Raw genomic sequence first — 21,089 nt, forward strand, 5'->3', positions numbered from 1 at the left:
TTAAGATTAATGGTTTTCTGTCTGATACATTCTCCATCTATAAGGGTACGAGCCAGGGCTGCCCGATTCCTTGTTGATTTTTGTCCTTTGCATGGAGGATAACTCCGGTGTGACTAGAGTGTGTGTGTGGGAGGGGGGGACTGAGCACAAATTAGCCCTTTTTGCGGATGACTTGTTAGCAATGGTCACCAATCATTTCATTGCCTAATATAATGCTTGATTTTGAGAAGTTTGCCCAACTTTAAAATTAATTATACTAAATCTATGGCCCTGAATCTCCAACCCGCCGCACATTTTAGAGGGTTTCCGGTGCTCTCTTCCTTTCACTTTTCACCCCTCTCAAATTAAATATCTAAAGTGTTACTGCCAAGGAACCTCTCCACCTTGTATAAAATAAATTTTATACCATTAATCCGTTAATTAATCAAGTTCCGTGCAGATTTTAGACTCTGGCAATCTCTAAGCTTCTCCTGGCTTGGGAGGATGAATGTAATTAAAATTAACATTCTACCAAAGATTTTATATTTTCTCCAAACTCTCCCAATGCACATCTTCAAGTATTCCTATATCTACAAAAATTGGTTCGCATGTTTGTATGGGCCGGGAGGCCTCCCAAGTTTCACCATGATATTTTATATAGGCGGAAGACACAAAGGGACCTTCAGTTACCTGTCTTCGCTAAATAATATCAGGCTGTGCTCCTCAATAGAGTTATGGAATGGACTAGAGCAGCGCCTTCTAAGCAGTTGGGTCCATATTGAGGGACAGGCGATGGGGAATCCTACAACTGTACTTTCCTGGTTGTCCAAATTTCAACACACCTCACACCACACTATTGGCCCCACGCTTCAATGCTGGGCTAAGTTACAAACTTTGAAATGTATTTCATCCCCATTGTCTCCACTTACCCCCTTGACTGCTAACCCAGATTTTCCACCTGGTCTCACACTAGGGACTTTCAAGGCATGGTTTACAGATAAGATGATCAGGAGAGGGCAGCTGGTGGCCAATTGGCGAGTACGCGCCTTCTCTCTTTTGCAGGACAAATTAGGTTTGCCTGCTTCAGACTTCTGGCTGTACCTGGAGGCCACTTACAATCAAAGACCACTTACTTACAATCGAAGACAGTTATGGGTGATCGGGCAGGGGCCTGACTGGCTTTGAGGAGCAGTGCTGCGTCTCCACTGAACTGAAACACACTATATCAACGATTTATCAACTGTTCATTGTTGATTTATGCTCCACCCTATGTGGCTATGCCAGCATATGGGATAGAGAACTAGGAAAGTCTACCTCCGACAAATTCTGGGCCAGAGCTTTCCAATATATACTGGTGAGCTCCTCTTCATATTTGGTGGTCTTGCCCTTTAATAGCATTGTACTGGCGTAAGGTTAAAACAGTTGCAAAGAAAATCATGGGTTGCCCTGTTCCAGAAGGCCCAGATTTCTGGTTGTTTAGTTTTTTGGATATTTCCATTTCTCAATATAAAAATCTATACTCCGACATTTGTGCAAATCTGCCGTAGCAGTTGTCCATTGGTGGGCTCCTGACATGCTGGAGTGGTTTAGACGGATAGGCCTCTACAGGCTCATGGATGACATAACCCTTTCTGGCCAAAAGAAAGTTACTGAGTACGCAGCGATGTGGTTACCCTGGCTCAAATTTAAGGCATTTGTTTTACCGCTTCCTCATGGATTTATTCTAGCCAATTCTTATTGGTGGTCTGTGCAGGCGGATACGCTGTACTTTTTCCCATTGGGCATTCTTTCCCTTGCAATGCGACCTTTACACTATGAAGAGTTTTCTTTCTCTTTCTCTTTCTTCCCTAGTCCCCCCCCCCCCTTTTTTTTTTATCAACTTTTTTCCTCCTATTCTATATAACCTTCTGTATTTTTCTCTCTCCTGTCTGTCGTGTATTGTCTGTCTTTACAATCAGCGCTATTCCTATTGGTTGATGGACTGTGATGTCTTTACATGATTCTGTTTTTGAATTATGTTCCATTTGATTTTTGTATTCCCTTATCTCAATAAAAAGAAAATTACACACAAAAAGGTTGAGTAATGTGAATTGGGTTCTGGAGGACCCGTGGAGAAAGTATAGGGAGTTGCAAAGAGGTGTAGCAGATGTTTCTGCCGCCTCCTGCAACAGAAATTGTGTAACCTTTTCTCTCTATCTGTATTTCTTCTCTTTTACTTTTGGCAAGATAATCATTTTCAGAATTTTATGATTTTATTTATCTTTGTATTGTGAATATTTTCTCATATTAAACCTCATTTAATAAGGTTCCGTCTTTATATAATTTGGATAATGATAAATCTGGTTATTTTAAAGTTTAAATGTAGTGGTATTCTGAGTTAGGGGAATAATCTAAGACCTCCCCTCAGTATGATCTGTAAAACCAAATCTTGGTGGTGGCAGTTTTGGACTTAATAGTATGCGTATGACATAACAGGGGAATCTTGAATAATGTCTAGACAGACCAGGTGGCTTTATTCTTAATAATCCTTTGTCACACCCATTTCAAGCAGGCTCAGTTGAGTGCTGTTTTGCTACCTCTTGTTTTTGCATTTAAAACTTTTTCTGGGAGGACGGAAAAGTGGGTGCATGGGAACATGTTTCCATGGGGGGATGTGTTGCTATAAGGGAGAACTTTTTACTACAAGGGTGTTGGGGAATACTTGCCCACTTTCCCGGAATGTCCAGAAGACACTTGAATTCCGGGTAGGACTCCCAGAAGAGCAGGCCACTCTCCTTGTGAAGTAGGCAGGATGGGAGCCGCCTCCTTTATGGCTGCATCCACCACGGCAAAATGTTGCTTTCATGTCATTGCGTCATAGGGGCCAAAGTGACGCAATTCGAATTCCCCCCTCCTCCCCTTTGTCCTCATCCGTCACCTCTCCTGTATCCTCGAGTAAAAAGTTGGTAAGTATGTACAGAGATGATGGACAGTGGTGAGGGGGGAGGGAATATGTTACTACTTGGTGAATGGGGTTGAGACCATGGGGCAAATTTATCAAGCTGCGTGTTTCCGGCAGTGTAGATGAGTGCCAAACAGAGAAGCATGATTATATATATATATATATCTTAGCTGACCCACACCAATCAGTGCTAATAATCCCCATGTCCTTTTGTTTAAATGCCGGGGTATTATAAACCAACCCACAAATGAATCTTGGGCTTACAATAGCTGTAGAACCACAGGTTGGTTAAACCTAGTTAAATGCAAACAAATTAAGTTTAAAAAAATTGCTTGCCTCGTATTGGAGTACTAATAATCCTCTTTTAGCCCTGAAGTACTTACAAATCCTTCTTGGCCCTCAGTATTGTCTCCTCTTCTTTCTGCTGTCCTTCAGTAGTCTACCTACAAAATATGCTTAATTTCGGGATGAAGTGCACTTAAGACTTTCTCAGGGGAGGGTCTACCATATAGATTGTTATGAGTTTTGACTTGGATCTCTTCTTGTCCTGTCTCTAAGCTGAAGCTCTCATCCAGTCTGATACATAAGTAGTGGTGTGAAAAATATTTGCATTTTCCGCAACATTTCTCTGATTTTCTTATCTAATCAATCCACTGAATTACAGTTTATTAAAGGGACACCATACAGAAAAAGGGATTTGCATAGTGTTCTAAACCAGATTGCCTGGACATTAGACAGTAATTATGAATCCAATGTTTTAATTTTCTTTATCCTGTTAACAGAACTAAGCTGGTTTTTTTTTTTTTTTTTCATAAAGTTGTGAAATTTTGGTTATTCATAGTTTTATTTTTAATGATAACTGCTGCTTATCCACATTCAGAAGTATTTTTAAAATAAACTATAGAGGGTTTATCTCAGCCTTGTACTTCCTTAACTTTAACTATTAACTTTAACTATTAAGTTGTTAGTAATCTAGAAATATATATGAAAAGTTATGGTTATTAAGCTACTCACATCTCATTTCAGGTGCTGTGGTCTTTGGAACGTGGGCATTGGATTCCCGAAGAACCATATGAGCTTTCAGACTATTTCCCTGGAGCTCCAGTAAGTCATGAATTTCATTTAAAATCACAAGCTCAGATGAGTGCTGTTTGGTGGCACTATTTGGCTTTTTAAGCTTATTGACTTTTCTTATTTTTCAAATTTAGATGATAGGAATAAATTATCTAGTAACATATTGATCCGGTATAATACAATCTTTATATGTTATCTCTAACTTTGCTCTTTAAATCTAATCTTCCTGGGCTGCATTCCTGCTCAGGTTTTCTTCATGTGGTCATCTTAACTCCACCCCCATCCCACCCCTTTTTTTTAATTTCTCTTTTTTTTAAGTATAATTATTTTTTATTTACATTTTAATCTTTTGTATGCAGAGAATGCTGATATATTGAACAGTTACTTAGCATGGCCCATATAAATAACATACCAGAGTTAACGAAAGTTGCAATTTTGTCCATGTTGACCATCCAGTGTATGCTTGTACCTGCTAAGTAAATATGCATTGACACAATTTATGCAACTGGATAGTGGATGGGAGGGTGGATATGTGATTGTGGGGAAAGAGGGGGTCTGAAGCCGAAATTGGGGCCTCTGGTGGTGCACAGCTGTATTGAAGTGGCGCTAGGCACTGACTTGCATGTGTTTAACTCCGCCATCTATTAGAGATTAAAAGAGATTAAAAAAAGCCCTGAAAGTCTGCATAAGGAATCATTCTGAGAGACTGATGTGTTGTGAATACACCACAAGCACTATATTTGTGTGAACTTATGAGACTTCTTGTTTATGGAAGCTGTGATCTTCTTCATTGTCGAGAATTGCCAAAACTTACTATAGACTGTAGGGAGGGGGCATCTGGATTGATGGCTACTAATCATCTGGCTGCATTGAGAATATTTGCAGTTAATTTATAAGAATATTCATCTGACCCCTCTATTAGTAAGTCAAGAAGAAAAATCCAAGGATATTTAGCGATGGGACTTTGGTTATATTGCTTAAGAATTTGGATATTTTAGCACAGGTCCACCATATATTGAGCCTCCCCACAAACTCTCCAGCATTATGAGGAAGGCAATTGTCGATCATGTGTAACCTAGTGGGAACTAGGTACCACCTGTAGTGTATTTTGTATGCGTTCTCTTTAACGAAAGTATTGTTGACTAGGAATCCTCCTCTGGTACTTTGCCCAAATCTGCCTCCCAGTCAAGCTCGTGCTTTGGGGTAGTAGTCTGCTTTGTGGTTAACAGCAAATTGTAGAGAATTAAAATTGTACCTTTTTGAGAGGGGGTTGCTGTAACATAGAAATTCAAACAAAGGTATCTGGTTTTCAGAGGGAAGTCTCAAAATGCCTCACTTGGAGATATTTAAATGTACCTGCTACTAGGAAGTCAAATTTGTTTTGTTACCCTTTAGAGACAACAACTTAAGTAGCATCTTATAACAGAGTTACACATTTGAAAAAAAAAATCTTCTTTTTCTTGTTTATACAAGCTGTCATGTGACTATAAAACTGGAGGACACATGGAAACATTACCACATTCCGCATAGGTACTCTTAAAGTTCTGTAATGGTTTTCGTGTTAGATAGTGTAATGTAGTCCATTAACTCCTATACACTCTAAAATATGGGTGAGCCTTAAATTTTAAACATTATGGTGGATTTTATTTTACAAACACATTCTAACAGTATGAAAACATGATAGAAATTGGATGTTTAAAGCATTCACTCATAAAATTGTTAAGCAGTTATTAGTTCTTGTTCCTCAGTAGGATAGTAATGAGAAACAGAAGAAATCTACAGCTTCAAAGTTAAATGGCTTGTAAAGGTCAGAACACTAGATACCCAGTCATCAGACAGCTTTTAGGATGGAGTCCAGTATGATTTTGCTGAGGATCTTGCTGATTTTTATTGTATTTGTTTTGCAAAAAGCAAGGGTTGAAAAAACTTATCTGACCGAGAAGGTATACTTATAGAGCAGGATAAAAGAAAAACTTCAAAGTCAAAACAAAGAAATGTTATAATGCCATATTTTACTCAAAGTTGTTGATGAGAAATAGAGAAACATTAATAAAAGTTATAATTGTGCTTGCCCTTGCTATTTTCTAGTACATGTTTCCGTAACGTCGTTAATAACCCTAGTTCTTTTGACAGGAGGTCTTCATGTTTTAGGCTCCTTCTCATTGCACTTGTTGATGCAAGTGTAGACAAGGATGCTCTTCATTTAGCCAATCATTATTGTTGTTATTGGTTGTGTGTGTGTGTGTGTGTGTATGTATATGTGTAATCTCCATAGTCAAACCTTAGCTGTAGAATGGGTTGTATGTAAGAGCTCCGTGTCTTTAAACTTGACACTGTCATAGAATGCCATCTTTACAACGATTCAGTTTGTCAAAATTCAGCCTTCCTAGAACTGTCAGCACTGTTGTTGTGAAATGGGAATGTCTATGAGCAGCAACAGCTCAGCCACTAATTGGCAGCCCACACAAGCGAAAAGAACATGCATGCAGAAGAGCGTAAAAATTCTGTCTTTTGATTGGAAACGTGTTCTCTGGAGTGACAAATCAGGCTTCACCATTGGGCAGTCTGGCAGGCGAATCTGGGTTTAGATACAGATGCGTACTGCTAACTGTAAAGTTTTGATGGAGGAATAATAGTCTGTGGCATTTTTTCAAGGTTATGATCTGGGCCCCTTAGTTCCAATGTAGGGAAATCTTAATGCTACAGCATATAATAACATTTTTTAAAAATGTGTGCTTACTATGGTTTCATTGGAGGTAATTAAATGGCCTGCACAGAGCCTTGACCTAAACTCTATCAAATACCTTTGAGATGTATTGGAGCACCAATTGTGAGTCAGGCCTTTTTACTCAACATTCCTGTCCAACCTCACTAATGCTTTAACTGCCACCATGTTCTTAAATCTGTGGCTTAGAGGTTAGCACTTCTGCCTTACAGCACTGGGGTCATGAGTTTAATTTCCGACCATGGCCTTATCTGTGTAGAGGTTGTATGTTTCTCCTGTGTTTGTGTGGGTTTCCTCCAGGGGCTCCGGTTTTCATCCCACACTCCAAAAACATACTGGTAGGTTATCAAATGGACCATAGTCTCTCTCTCTTTGCTTGTGTGTATATTAGGGACTGTAAGCTCCAACGGGGCAGGGACTGAGTTCTTTGTACATTGCTGCGGAATTAATGGCGCTATATGAATAGCTGATGATGATTTCAGGATCCAAGTCCATTACATCTAGCTTAAATTTAATAATATTTTATTACACACTGGTATTAGACTATGAAACAAAGTTAGTAAAACTAAAATTACATGGTTGTCAGTTTATTAAATTGTAGAAGTGCCAAACTTGGCACTTGACATAATAGTATACAGGTCTTGCAGAACGAATAAGAATTTGAACATCTTAACAAAGCTTTCAAAATATGAGACAGATAATTGTTTTTTGAATAGAAGTCCTTGTGGAATAGCATATATTCTAACTGTTTTCTACGTAGAATTCACTTTTTCTCCTAATGTTTTTATTTTTCTGTTTCTGCAATTTGTAGATCAAAAGTTTGTCAAATTTAGTTAAATGGGAACATAGACATAAAGTTGAAGACTGTGCATTAGTAAAAAAAAAAGTGACAACATTCACATATAGCTAATGTGTAAATAATTAAAAATGTAAAAGCTACATTGAAATTTGCAGACATCATTTTAAAAAAGAAAATTTGGTATCTCTAACAACCTAATATTAATAACAATGTCTACATGAACCATCTAAGTTAGAAAGTAATGCAAGTATTGTAATTTGGCTCTAAAAAGCCTAATAATTTGCAGCTGATATGCAATAAAGATGGACAATACATTAAAGGGCTGTTATTAATACTACGAGTCAAATGTTGCACATCATTAAGCAACTTCATTTGGTTGACTGACTGTATTTCTCTTTATTGTTATACTCCAGCGTAAAGCTGTACGAAATATTTTTTTTTTAAAGTCTGCATACTATTGTAACCATTATTCTAATGCATTATAAGTGGTATATTCAATTAAAATTCACGGCCGCAAGGTTTCCGGTACCGCAACACCACGTATTTCTGTGAGCACCCCATAGGGCTGCGCACAGAAATCCGCGATGTTGTGGTACGGTAATGGCACTTTATAGGTCCAGCCGTGCGTAATCACGGCCGCGAATCCTAATTGAATATGCCACTAAGACTCTTGCATTTACAGGAATTAAAATACAAATAAAGCATGAATGTAAGATACAGATTTGTCTTACCCTGACTTCCCACTGCAGCTTTGTTTAAAGGGAAAAAAGTAGACTTCTCCTTCCATTAAAACATCTCTTGCTACCCCCATAGAGCCAAGACAATGTTTCAGTGGCAAAGCAATGTGTCTGTTACCTACCAATTTGCAGTCTGTACAGAGAGCTTTTTATTACTTGGAAACTGGGAAACCAATCACACAAGGCTCAACTTTCCACAGTGTAGAGTGATGCCAGATAGAGAAGATAGCACCCTGTTTCCTTTAGTGGTAGAATAGGCAGATGGCCAGGCAGATATACTTAACATTTACCACATCAGATATACTATTTAGATCAGTAATTTACAGATGCCTGGGTGCACATTCAAGATTAAATACAATAAAAGAAAAAGCGGAATGTGATGCATGCTACAATAAATCAGTTTTGGCTTTTCAAGTTCTGCCCCTTTCTGTTGTAATATCAGATAGTAGTAACACAAACTAGATAATGCTTAGTGAGGAGTCAAGATTCATTTGAAATTTGAATCGTACCTCAATTACATGCTAAAGTTGCACAGTTAGTTTTAATATGCTGCTTTTTGTATTAAGTGATGGAGTAAATTATAATAACCCATAAAATATGTAAACAGGTCACATTATGTAATCTGGCTTCCTCTCATTTATATGTATAACACATTATCAAAGACTGTATAAAGTTAATTTACAATCATATGTACACCACATAATACAGAACATAATACAAAGTGGTTTGCAGGTAGGCTGCCATAAAGACTGCAGGTATAGTTTTGCAGAAAGGCACAACATATGGTTTCTGTATGTTTCACAGTTCCAGTTATTTACATCCAAATAAATGCCACACGCAGCAACACTGTAATATAGTTACATTTTAATTTTGTAACTTGTTTAAAGTCTTTTCTCTTCAGTTAGCTCATCCACTGTCCAGAGTGCTGTTCTTTAGTTTCCAATCAATAATGGTGGCAGATATTACATTGTATCCAAAGTTCTGGCAATTGTCTTTATTAATTAATAAGCACCGTATAATATTTAAAAGTCAACAGGTCGAATCATCATTGTTGTCGCTTTCAGTGAATACCCTGATCCTTTCCAGTAGTACCATTTGATTCCATTAAATTTATTTGTATTTTGCCCTAATGAGTAATACATCCCATTTAGATTGGATGGACCACAGGCATCAAACCACCAACCTGTAAAGAAAAGACAAAGGTGTTTATTTATTTTTGCCCCAGACCAGTTTCCATTAGTAATGGAAGGGTTAGCCTACAGTAATCCATTGCCAATTTTTTAATTCAAGAAGTTACATTTTTGTAGTATTGTTTTTACTAGATTTGAAAGCCACTGTTTTCCAGTTTTTCCTTTATACATTTTGCATTTTTCTCCTGGCAGAAATGAGCAAACCAATCTTTCCAGCTGAGAGAACAGTGATTTTGTTATGATGTATTCACTTTCATTATAGTTCCTTTTGAAATCCTGATTATTCTTATATCCTTAAAAGTGTAATAAAATCAGTTGAAACCCCTTTTTAACATTTCAAAGATCTGTTGTTATGGGTTGGCTTCAGTGACATATCTGGATTATGCCATCTGCATTTTCTCCATCACTGCTCTTGGGAACAATCTCAATATGTGGCTTCCCAACTTCCTCCATTCCCCTCATCACATCATGACACTGCTCCTATCACATACATCCCTCTCTACAGGACAATGGAACCCACATTCTTCTCTTGAAATTGTACACTACAAACTATGGATAAATGGGTGTGCAGGAGCAGAAGGTTGATATGATTAAACCTCAGTTAAATTCACTTTTAAAAAAATGTAATTCCATCTATTCAGAATATTTAGATTGAAGTGTGTTTTCTGTAATGCAACAGTTGCAATTTTGTAATTTATCTTTATACTAAAAATTATAATTTTATGTAATATAGTTTTCATTTTAAAAAATCAACATGCTTTTTTAAAGAGAGAAAATGTATTGAGCTAATTTCTGTGTCTGGGCCAATAAATAAAGTTAGTTTCTTTGTCCAGCCATGAAAAACTCCAAATAAATAGTATAGCGTGCAGGTGTCTGTACAAATAGGAAGACCATAAAACCAGAAACTGTTCCTACCTCCTGTTGCCATTTGTGAACATTTGCAAAGACATTTGTCATTGTCTGCATCCTTTGTGCTAAAATCATTTCCTGGTTGGCTTATACTGTTTATTTTGCCCGCTGTCCCAGTATATCCTTTGAGTTGAATCCTGTGGTAATTGAAAATGGAAAGAGAATATGAGATGGAGTATTTTGCTGGTTCACATTAGTGGAAAAATCTATCACCATATCCAAAGTAAAGGTTTTCATGCCTGGTTTCAAATTTAATCTGTCTGTTTCTGTAATCTTGTTGTTACCTACTTTCATTGTAGCATTTAAATTCTATTTTAGCATTGCTAATAAGATTTACCTTTCTGTCTTCTAAGACACTGAAGTTTTGTATACTGGGCTTTCCACGTTAATGTTCAGGAAAAAAGAAGTTTGATACCGACCTAGAAGTCATGTTTTTCTATTAAAATATAAAATACATTACCACTAAATTACTTGTATTCATTTTTGTCCTGTTACAAAAGTGCTCATTGTTGATAAATCAAACTTTTTCATGTAATAAAACTATTCTCTTTATAAATGTTGAAATGATTTCAACTTTATGCATCTACAAGGTAGTGTTTGTTTTTAAAGCTCTGTTCCTGTCTGAGTTTTCATACCAGCTTTCTATTGCAAGTATAATTGCAATATAAAGTGCTAAAACTCTTTATAAAAATGCCTATTATGCTGTATCGCATATCTCCTTATATTCCAAGAGGAAATGCCGTCTTGGCAACTTAATCTGTGGCATTTACTTTCGAGTACTGCTATTGGATGATGATAATGACCCATTTATGTCCTTTGCTCCTAGAAACATTAGAATGTCTGCTGCTAAAATAATATATAATAAGTTATAAATCGCATCAAATAAAAACAAATATTTGGTTTGGGCAGAAGACGTTGTTGCTTTCTAAAGGACTAAATTAAAATAGTTGTGTTAATTTAGCCTTGTCTCTGTCATTTTGTAACAAACTATGACACCAGTAAAACTTTTTTTTCCTGATTTTAGCATAAATCGTATACATATGTTATGGGAAGGAACGCCATTTTACTACATGTGGCGTATGTTTTTATTATGTTATATGCAACAGGGCAGCACAGTGGCGTACTGGTTAGCACTTCTGCCTCACAGCACTGGGGTCATGAGTTTGATTCCCGACCATGGCCTTATCTGTGTGGAGTTTGTATGTTCTCCCTGTGTTTGCGTGGGTTTCCTCCGAGTGCTCCGGTTTCCTCCCACACTCCAAAAACATACTGGTAGGTTAATTGGCTGCTATCAAAATTGATCCTAGTCTGTCCGTCTCCCTCTCTCTGTGTCTGTGTGTGAGTGTGTGTCTATATTAGGGAATTTAGACTGTAAGCTCCAATGGGGCAGTGACTGATGTGAATGAGTTCTCTGTACAGCGCTGCGGAATTAGTGGCGCTATATAAACAAATGATGATGATCATGCAACATACAGATGATACATGGGTAAATCTGCCTTTTATACCTATTTTTGATTGCCTGAAAAACTCCTCATTTATGGAATATTTTTAGGTATGATTGTGAACACAGGATGATTTGATGCCCGAGTTTATCCATACTTATCTTTACAATTTTATCTATAAATCTTGCAATTATATAATTAATTTTGTCACCGACTCCAAAATATAAGCTAGGGAGCCAGGAAGTAATTAATCGAAGGCAACAATCTGAAGGCATCTTAACTATAGTTTATTTGAGTAATGTTGAATATAACATATGTTTGTTGTATACCATATATCTTTTAATCCAGGCTTAGGTACCTTGTTGCTATTAGGTGATAAGATCTATATCACCTTGGGAAAGGTTCACTAAGATCGGTCTGTGATGTGATCCCTATGCGCTTTCTATGTTAGTCAGCAAATATAGAGATCGCAGCTAGTGGGTGCAATACTGGGAAAGGAGGAAAATTTTGCATAATTATAATATAGTAACAGAGTATGGGCATGCAACCAGATTAATATTCTGACTTGTATTGTTGTACATAAAGGCCCCCTATATCCTGTTTTCCCCCCAGTGTGTAGGGGTGGAGAGACTGATACAGAGGCTAAACACATCCGGGGTACAAACAGTTTAAATAAAAATAATTGTGAAAGTGTTTTACCATTATGTGTTAATAGCTGAAGGCATGTGGTGGTGGTGATGCTGTTATTTTCCATCTAGAGTCCTGTATATGCCAGGAACAGTATTTCTCTCTAGTTACAGCACAGCTTCTCCTTAGAACCAATATTTATTGATCAGGTTAGATTAGATAGATAAATCATACTTGCCTGCTTTCAAATAGTGAAGTTCGGGAGATCCCGGACAGGGAGCATGACTAGAGGGAGGGGCGGGGTGAGGTCAATTGCGTCATTTGGTCCCCTCCCGCCGATGAAAACGGCATTTTGATGCGGGGGCGGGTCCAAGATGATGCAATTCACCGTGAATTGCGTTATTTTGGATAGCAAATTGCTGGATGCGGGAGACTTGCCTGCTCTCTTGGGAGTCCTAACCAGATTTCGAGAGTCTCCCGGACATTCTGGGAGAGTTGGCAAGTATGAGATAAATAGGTGATTTGTATGTCCACATTAAAGCTGGCCAAATAATTCTGAGAACCAAGCTACAGTGTCCAACTTGGCTGCACATGGAGGTGACCAGTTAATGTAGTTGAAAGATGACCAGATAAACATAGTCTAATAGTCATCGTCCGACTGCATTTCCATATATGCTTGATTAAAATCAGTAGCTTAATTGAGGTATGTGGCAGCATTGATAAATTGTTGCTAATCATCTCACCTGTATTTCTGTGCCTCGGTTCCTAAATAAAACTGTTCATATAGTGAATAAGCCTCATTTCCTTCCCAATCTTTCAGCTGGATCTTGAGAACATATCGCTGTTGATTTGTTAGTTGGGAGACCAGCTCATTCCCCAGCCAGTATTCTCCAGAAGCATCACCAAATCCCTATAAAGCAGATTGTGTGTTCAAGTTACTATATGCTTCATTAGCTATTAGGACATATAGTACAACATTGTATGTGGTTTCATTGTATTCATTTACTTAATAGCTACTGTGTGCACAAGGCCTACACATCTTGAAATGTGAAAAAAATGGCAATAGTTACTGGAATTAAATGGTTAAATCTGTCCTGGAACATTAACACAATCAACATTTTAAAAATGTAACCTAGGGAAAACGAATGTAAACACAGAACAATGCTTTATGAGGGTATACGTTTCAGGTTATTCTAATTAAACAATGCCAACTTTGGTTTATTTAATTATTTTAGAAAAGACGTCATCCTTTATAGAAACCACTCTGAGTTCTGCTCTGTATGATAAAAATATCTGCTAGCAAAAATGCGTAACAACATGAGACCTTTTATGTCACATAAGTTTAAGGCTCTCATAATCATAATATCATCATCATCCTCATCACCATTTATTTATATAGCGCCACTGATTCCGCAGCGCTGTACAGAGAACTCACTCACATCAGTCCCTGCCCCATTGGAGCTTACAGTCTAAATTCCCTAACATACACACAGATAGAGAGAGAGACTAGGGTCAATTTTGATAGCGGCCAATTAACCTACCAGTAATGTTTTTGGAGTGTGGGAGGAAACCGGAGCACCCGGAGGAAACCCACGCAAACATGGGGAGAACATACAAACTCCACACAGATAAGGCCATGGTCGGGAATTGAACTCATGACCCCAGCGCTGTGAGGCAGAAGTGCTAACCACTTAGCCACCGTGACAATATATTTAATACTTATTCATTTTGAAGATCTGGAATATGGCATGACTAAGAATTACATTTGAATTGTACCTGTCTGCACAGAGGAACCAGATCTTCAAGAACATAAGTCATAAACTGGAATCATGCATCAGTAATGCCATTTGTTCCCAGTGAATCAATACACTGCTTGAATGTTGGTTCATTCTATGTCAGTGTATAGGCGACAGGCACTCTTTAAATCCAGTAGTGAATCATCTTATTACAATCTTGCTCAAATACAATTCCAAATTTAAAAACATATGAAAAAGATGGGATATTTAAAGAGTATATAATCTATTAATTTTTATTACAATCTTACTGCAACAGAAGCTTTCAAGAAGTTACATCAAAGCCAAAGATGATGAGGAGACAAAAGATTTTAAACTTTGGTTTTTCTTCGCACTATCTATCTTAAGGCTATCAGGGATTTCTTTGAGGCCTGCACAATTATAGACATTTTATAGATTCCACTATGTGTCTCTTTTTTCCAACTGTTATAAAATATTTTAGGCTTAATTAATATAAATACTTTGATAACTTTTCTTAAGGAGTAGCATTGGTTGTTCACTGGAAGACTTGACAAAATGTAAATTATTGTCTCATTCTGATTATTTTTAACACCATTTCTCAACCTTTTTTTTATATTTACCTTTTTGTACTCTTTCCATGTTCTATGGAAGTCGACACTGCCATCAAAGCGTTTCTGAATAACAGTCCAGCCACCGCCCCCAGTTTTCATGTCACAGTATGTCTGTAAATGGATGTATATATTCTGTTAGCACATTTTATTATATTTTCATGCATTTCATACAGAATGTTAGAAAATAAAATGACTGTAAAAAAACAAAAAAAAATATCCACGTTTCCTAGTTAATATGATGTGTAAACATTATTATTCATTTTTATCGGGCACTAATGTAAACTGGTTTGTATAGTGCACCAACATTGTGTCAAGAAAGTATAAATACCAAATTAAATAATAGTTGCTGTAGCTGCTTGTCAAGTTCTGTTGTGGTAACTAGAAAATGAAGCGAATTGATAGAACCCAGACTACTATTCTTTCAACTTCACTTGATACATGGCTGCTGAAATGTCCAGTTTCAAAGTAGGTTAAGGCTTAACATGACCATGCACTGGCCAATACATATGTGTGTTTCAATTTCAGCCTGCAAAACTGAATGGCCTGATCACATAGGGCATCATTATTGCAGTTGGACGATGGCTATACACGGTCAGATCTGTCTCTCCTGGTCATCCATCAAATGATAATTAGTATCAGTGTTTTTTTGGGAGGCTCGTAGGCACTGATTTGCAGTCAACTAGCACAAAAATTGCCTATTTGGCCAATCAATATTGCAGCATTATTAGCCCACTTTAGAAACTACTTTAATTGTTTTTGTGAAAGCAAAAATGTGAACAGTAAGCAGCATCTTATGGAGATTTGAATTAAGTTACCTTTGTGTCATATTTTCAGTTTAGAAAGTATGAACTAAAATATATCCATTTATAGTCCTCATTTTTGTTTACTTGTAAGGCGTTACAAATCTATGAGGATGTAAGAGGGGGGTAGCCTTGCTTGTGAGCGTCTACAGCGGTACTGGGCAACCTGAAACACTTGTGTGGCCTTCCAACCTTCAAAAGCACAATTACCCTTAATTTCAGTAATTGATAAACCGTACCAAAATTACTTTGGCAACAATATGTGACTCATCCCAAAATGCCCCCACACTCCCCTCACTTGCTCCAAAATTCCACTACTTGCCACACATACCTCCTATTTACAGCCAAATCCCCCCACTTGCCATAAAATGCCCCACATGTCCTCAGAACCTCACAAGCCCTAAGGTCCCACATGTACTCCAAAACTCCCCAAATGCCACTTACAACTTTTAGAATGCTGGCCACTCCCATTCATTATTAATCTCTGTTTGATAACATAAAGCACAGAATAAGTTAACGGGAGTATAGAGCTGTGGGCTGCAGATAAAAGCTAGCTGGGCTGTCTTATGCCCACAACGCGCTAATATTCCAAAGGGAAAGGGCAAAGCTGAGACAATAAGAGTTAGTGGCACTCTGAGTGTACATGTGACTGTAGCTGGTAGTACATGCAGAGGGAGAAGTGTCGGGGTAGGATATATTTTAGTGAGGAGGTGGGTTTTGACACAAGACTTGAAAGACTGAAGGTTGGTGAAAAGTCTGTTCATGTGTGGTACGGAGTTCCAATGGGGGAGTAGCATGGCATTACCAAAAATATCCAGTCACAAGTTATCAAAATCCTTACTTGTTATGAAGGCCTGATTCAATAAAACTATAGTAATGTGCAATGTTTTAAAAATGCACGTGAAACGGGTGTACGCACGTCCATGTTCAACTAGAGCGGATGTGAGGAGAATATGTGTGGGGTTGAATATGGGTGTAGGTCTACTCGGCACTACTAGATAGGACACTGCAGGATATATCCAATATATTTGATGAATACTCTCAAAAGAATGCACAGGAAAAAACTCCATCTTTTTGTTTAAGGTCATCTGTTATAAATATATGCATTAATGACAAAACTTAAAAAAAAAAAAAAAAAAATATAGCTTTTTTTTTTACATTTTTGTTTTCCATGAAAAGCATTTATTGGGATATAATTGTCTGCTGTACATAAAATACATTTTACAGTTGTTCCTGTTTGCTAAAACATGTTCTAGCATGCATACTTAGCTGTCATCACTAGTAATCGGCAATTAGACTAGACCTGTAGCTGGAGCAAGAGTTACGGCTGAAAAACAAGTACCTTAGATATGCCCAGAGCTTGAATGGGGGATGCTGCTGTGTGCGCTATAGCTTGGCAAGCCCTTACTGTACATTGACTACTGGCATACGCCCGTTCCCTCCCTGAAATCGTAGGCTGTCATGTCTGTGCTCAAAGTTGAATTCCAGTTCTGACCATGCGCAGAGTAATTGTGCGCATTACACGCAAAAAAAACACCAGTTAGGCTCCTTAATGAATCAGACCCTGAGAGAGCAGCATAACTCTCTAATACTGCAATAAAAACTTAAATACCCCTTGTTTTAAATGTCTTATTTTTTTGGAATACCACACAGCTCTATTGGGTTAAGTTTATTTCACACAGAAACAAATACGACTGCCAAATCTCTTACATTCTTAACATTATAATGTTTGTCCTTTTCCTGTTTAGGGTTAAGATGGTAATGTATGTTTCTTGCAAAGTAACAAGTGGAAATATTTCATGATGCATAGACATAAAGCACTCTACATGTTTAAGAAATGTTAAATTCCTCTAAGGGTCTGAGCAAACTGTATTGCTGCCTTCCCCTGACTTATGGCCCCCGCAATTCATGACCTTTGCCGATTAGGAAGCCATCTAGCTGGTTAGGAAAAAACAAGCGAGAAATCTGGAAGCAAAATAAGGCACTTGTGTAGTTGCATCTCATGAACACAATATGAACAGTATAAACAATGGAAAATGAAAACAGGATCTCCATTTATGCTATACAAATTTGTTCTAGCACACAATACAATAGAATTGTGATAAGAACTTTTTTTAATTCCTTTGAAAAATATCCTTTAATTTGGCATAAACTATTTGCATTTTTTGTGTATATGTAAAGCAGAGATAGGCAAAACTGGTGCCCTCCACCTGTTGTGTAATACAAGTATCAGCATGCCAGGGCAATCTGTAAATGTAAAGCAGAGGTAGGCAACATCTGTTTCTCAGTGCTCATAACAAATGAAGCCCTACTGTTTGCATAACATGGATTTAAAGGGACTGTAAAGGTAAATTATTAAATGCAAATTATTTATTTTATTTTTAGATCTCAGATTGATGTGCTTGAATATTATCATTGCATGCACTTCTGCCTCACAGCGCTGGGGTCATGAGTTTGATTCCCGACCATGGCCTTATCTGTGTGGAGTTTGTATGTTCCCCCTGTGTTTGCTTTGGTTTCCTCCGGGCGCTCCGGTTTCCTCCCACGATCCAAAAGCACAATAGTAGATTAATTGGCTGCTATCAAATTCACCCTAGTGTGTGTGTGATGGAATTTAGGTTGTAAGCTTTATTGGGGCAGGGACTGATGTGAGTGTGTTCTCTGTATAGCACTGCGGGACTAGTGGCTCTATATAAGTAAAATATGATGATGATGCTTGCATGGATATTCACACTTGTATAAATCATTATCTGCATTTAATGTCACCTAAATTGTACAAAAGTCATTCCTCCTGAGCAACTATAAAAAAAAATCCATTTTGCAGAAGAGAATAGGCTTTACAGCCTTCTGCTAACCTCTTATAAGAAACCTTCCATTCCTTGAAGTATTTAAGAAATTGATTTTGAATGTGGTTGCACCCTAAGCAGATACAAACTTTTACATCCCCTTCAGACACCATCTATCCATGCACATCCAATATAAATGGGCACATTTATGCAAAATAGGTGCCTGTCCTCACCAATGCATTTTTGTGTTTTGTTTTGGGTTTTTTTTGTGGAAAAACTTTTAGGACACCCCAATGTATTTTTCATTTATAGATAATACATTCCTTTTTTCTTCTGGCACAGCAAATGATATACAATGGTAATAACTGCAACCATGCTGAGTAATCTAGTTTTCTATTCAGAAGAATTTATACTTATGCTTTACTCAACATTTAGAAATTAATAAAATACTACTCACAATTAGAAAATATTTTTCCTTTTATAACCTTTCCGTGGCATTCATTTTGTTATATCTTACTGTTAAGCAGAGGATTAACCATATGGTACAGTGCATATAAAGTTCTAGCTAGAAAGCTATAATTCCTGTCTTTGTGTTTCCTTTTATGGCAGTGCACAGAGGCAATCTACCTCATTATACATTATTCTATATTTATTTTAATTAGAGTTTAAGGGATTTTTAAGATCTGTTTTAATTTAACCAAGAATGTCCCATTTAGCACACATTAAAAGGAAGACAAATCGTTAAATGAAATCCCTGTGCTGTTTAAAATGTTTTCATAATGGTTTTTTTTTTTTCTCCAGGAATTTTGGTACTTTACATAAAAGAAAAACAAGTCTTGATTTATATCAAACTTTTCTAATAATCCTGATGAAGGACAGATATTCATTTAATGATGGTTAATACAAAGTGGAAGTCAGGTACAACCTTAAACTATATAACCAGAAACCATTTAAACATTCTTTCCTCAGTGCTTGGCAGATGTAAGACTGATGGTAATGAACAAAGATACATAAAGTCAACTACAGATGTAGCCTTCATTATCCCATAGTGATATTTTATGCTAACCTACTTAATTAACTGAAACAATTTGCCAAGTTGCATTCCTGGGCGAAATTAGAGTATATGGATCAAGACAAATATATTTCCTTTCTAGTATACCGTTGGCTCTATTTGTATGTAATTACAGGGGGAAAAGGAATAAATCTGGTAAAGAAGAAGATATGTGCAGAAAGCACAGAGGCAGAAAATATTATATATTTACAACTGAAACCTCAGACCCATGCATTACTTCTCTTAGTAACCTTAAAATGTAACATTGCTGAAATACATTAAAATAATCAGTGATAGCTGTAAAAACAAGCAAACCCCCCCAATAAGTATTGCTACAAAGACTATGCAATGCATAATAACTGCATGTGGTGTTGTGCAGATTTAGTTGAAATGCAATAGTTTGCCAGCCACTAGACATGGTATTTATAAAGGTAGGAAAGGCTTCTCTAGTTAGATATTACATTGAATGGAACAGCAGCTCCCATTTAATAAATGTAATGTTGAATTTGGGAAGGATTTTTACCGTCAAAATGCCATAGTTTTCTCGCTGGAATGTCCTGTGTACCTTCATTGGTGTGTTCTTGCTATGTATAAAGCATAACTGAGATTTAATTAACCAGAGTGGAATGTGTAACTGTTCCCCCTTAAAATGCAGGGTGGTAAAATAAAATATATCATTTAATGGGGTGACATAACGTGAGTGAATCAATAAATGATGGGAATGATGTGAAGCCACTGCACATTTTATAAGTTGTTGTGGTTTTTTTGTTTATTTTTTGGGATGGAGAGTGAGTTGGTTTACTAATTCATATAAAAATAGAACTGCAGCCCAAGTAGAATTATTTTTTTACTTGTATCCAAACTACTTGCTATTAAAGACATTGGAGCCATAAAGAAATGTATGCAAAGATGTAGCAAATACTATGAAGCGGCCTTGCTGAAAGAAACGTTAAATAACTAAGTTGCCAATTTTTGTAAAACCCTAAAGCAGCAGAAGTGGTAAATGACTTGCAGATGCACATCAATAAAGATATCCCCAAGAGAGCAACTGTTGGAGAAAGTTAGATTGCTGCAGGGCACTTAAGGAGTACTTTGGTCTTATTTAATCACTAATAAGAAATGGTCCTATTCTTTTACTCTTAACTGCTAAAAGCAGTGAGTATCTGGTCTCCAGACTCTGTCTGAGAGGAGTAGGCATCCATTTCATGTTTTACAATCTTAAAAATAAACAAGCAACAGAAACCAGTCTGTCAACAAAGTGTATAGTGTCACCATCCTCTAATCGCCACCCTCACACAAACTGTCATTAAAATATATCAAGCAGAAAAACTGTCTCTAACTCAGAGTGCACTCTCAATGGATTCAGTCTGGGCATCCCAGAACACAGGATGAAGATAGGAAGAAACAAATTTTGTAGGTCAAAATTCATGCGTACTATGATTTGTCCAGAGGTAATACAGCCTTGCAAAACCCTATTTAGTCATTATACGATTGACAAATGAAGTCTCCCATATAAAGAGACGTATAGTGATTGATGGACTTTCAAAATTAATTCTGTACAAGTGACATAGAATAGTTTACAGAAATGTAGCAGTAAGGAACGTAACATTTATCCAGCAAAATAATGTGTGCTGTATCATGTAGCTACCGACTGTGTATTAACA

At 37.1% G+C, this 21,089-nt stretch overlaps 2 protein-coding genes across 3 annotated transcripts in view; one reads left to right on the forward strand and one right to left on the reverse strand.

Annotated features, from left to right (window-relative positions):
- The window catches only part of MCPH1 (microcephalin 1), a 274,703-nt gene that overhangs the window by 97,327 nt on the left and 156,287 nt on the right, over positions 1–21,089 (forward strand). The window contains exons 12-13 of one of the 2 annotated variants that reach the window (XR_012689650.1): positions 3,947–4,024; positions 19,176–19,292. Coding sequence is in view for 1 of the 2 variants with exons in the window: in XM_075202484.1 (XP_075058585.1) it covers positions 3,947–4,024 (78 nt within the window). In the remaining variant the exon portion in view is untranslated. The remainder of the gene's footprint in view (positions 1–3,946; positions 4,025–19,175; positions 19,293–21,089) is intronic. The other variant, XM_075202484.1, reaches the window with a different exon arrangement.
- ANGPT2 (angiopoietin 2) overlaps positions 7,291–21,089 on the reverse strand; it is a 39,583-nt gene continuing 25,784 nt past the window's right edge. The window contains exons 6-9 of the mRNA XM_075202485.1: positions 14,798–14,899; positions 13,167–13,333; positions 10,361–10,491; positions 7,291–9,438 (exon numbers count right to left, since the gene is read on the reverse strand). Of these exons, the coding sequence (XP_075058586.1) occupies positions 9,278–9,438; positions 10,361–10,491; positions 13,167–13,333; positions 14,798–14,899 (561 nt within the window). The 3' untranslated portion in view covers positions 7,291–9,277. The remainder of the gene's footprint in view (positions 9,439–10,360; positions 10,492–13,166; positions 13,334–14,797; positions 14,900–21,089) is intronic.

This window comes from Mixophyes fleayi, chromosome 3 (assembly GCF_038048845.1).
Source record: "Mixophyes fleayi isolate aMixFle1 chromosome 3, aMixFle1.hap1, whole genome shotgun sequence".
Classification (NCBI taxonomy): domain Eukaryota; kingdom Metazoa; phylum Chordata; class Amphibia; order Anura; family Limnodynastidae; genus Mixophyes; species Mixophyes fleayi.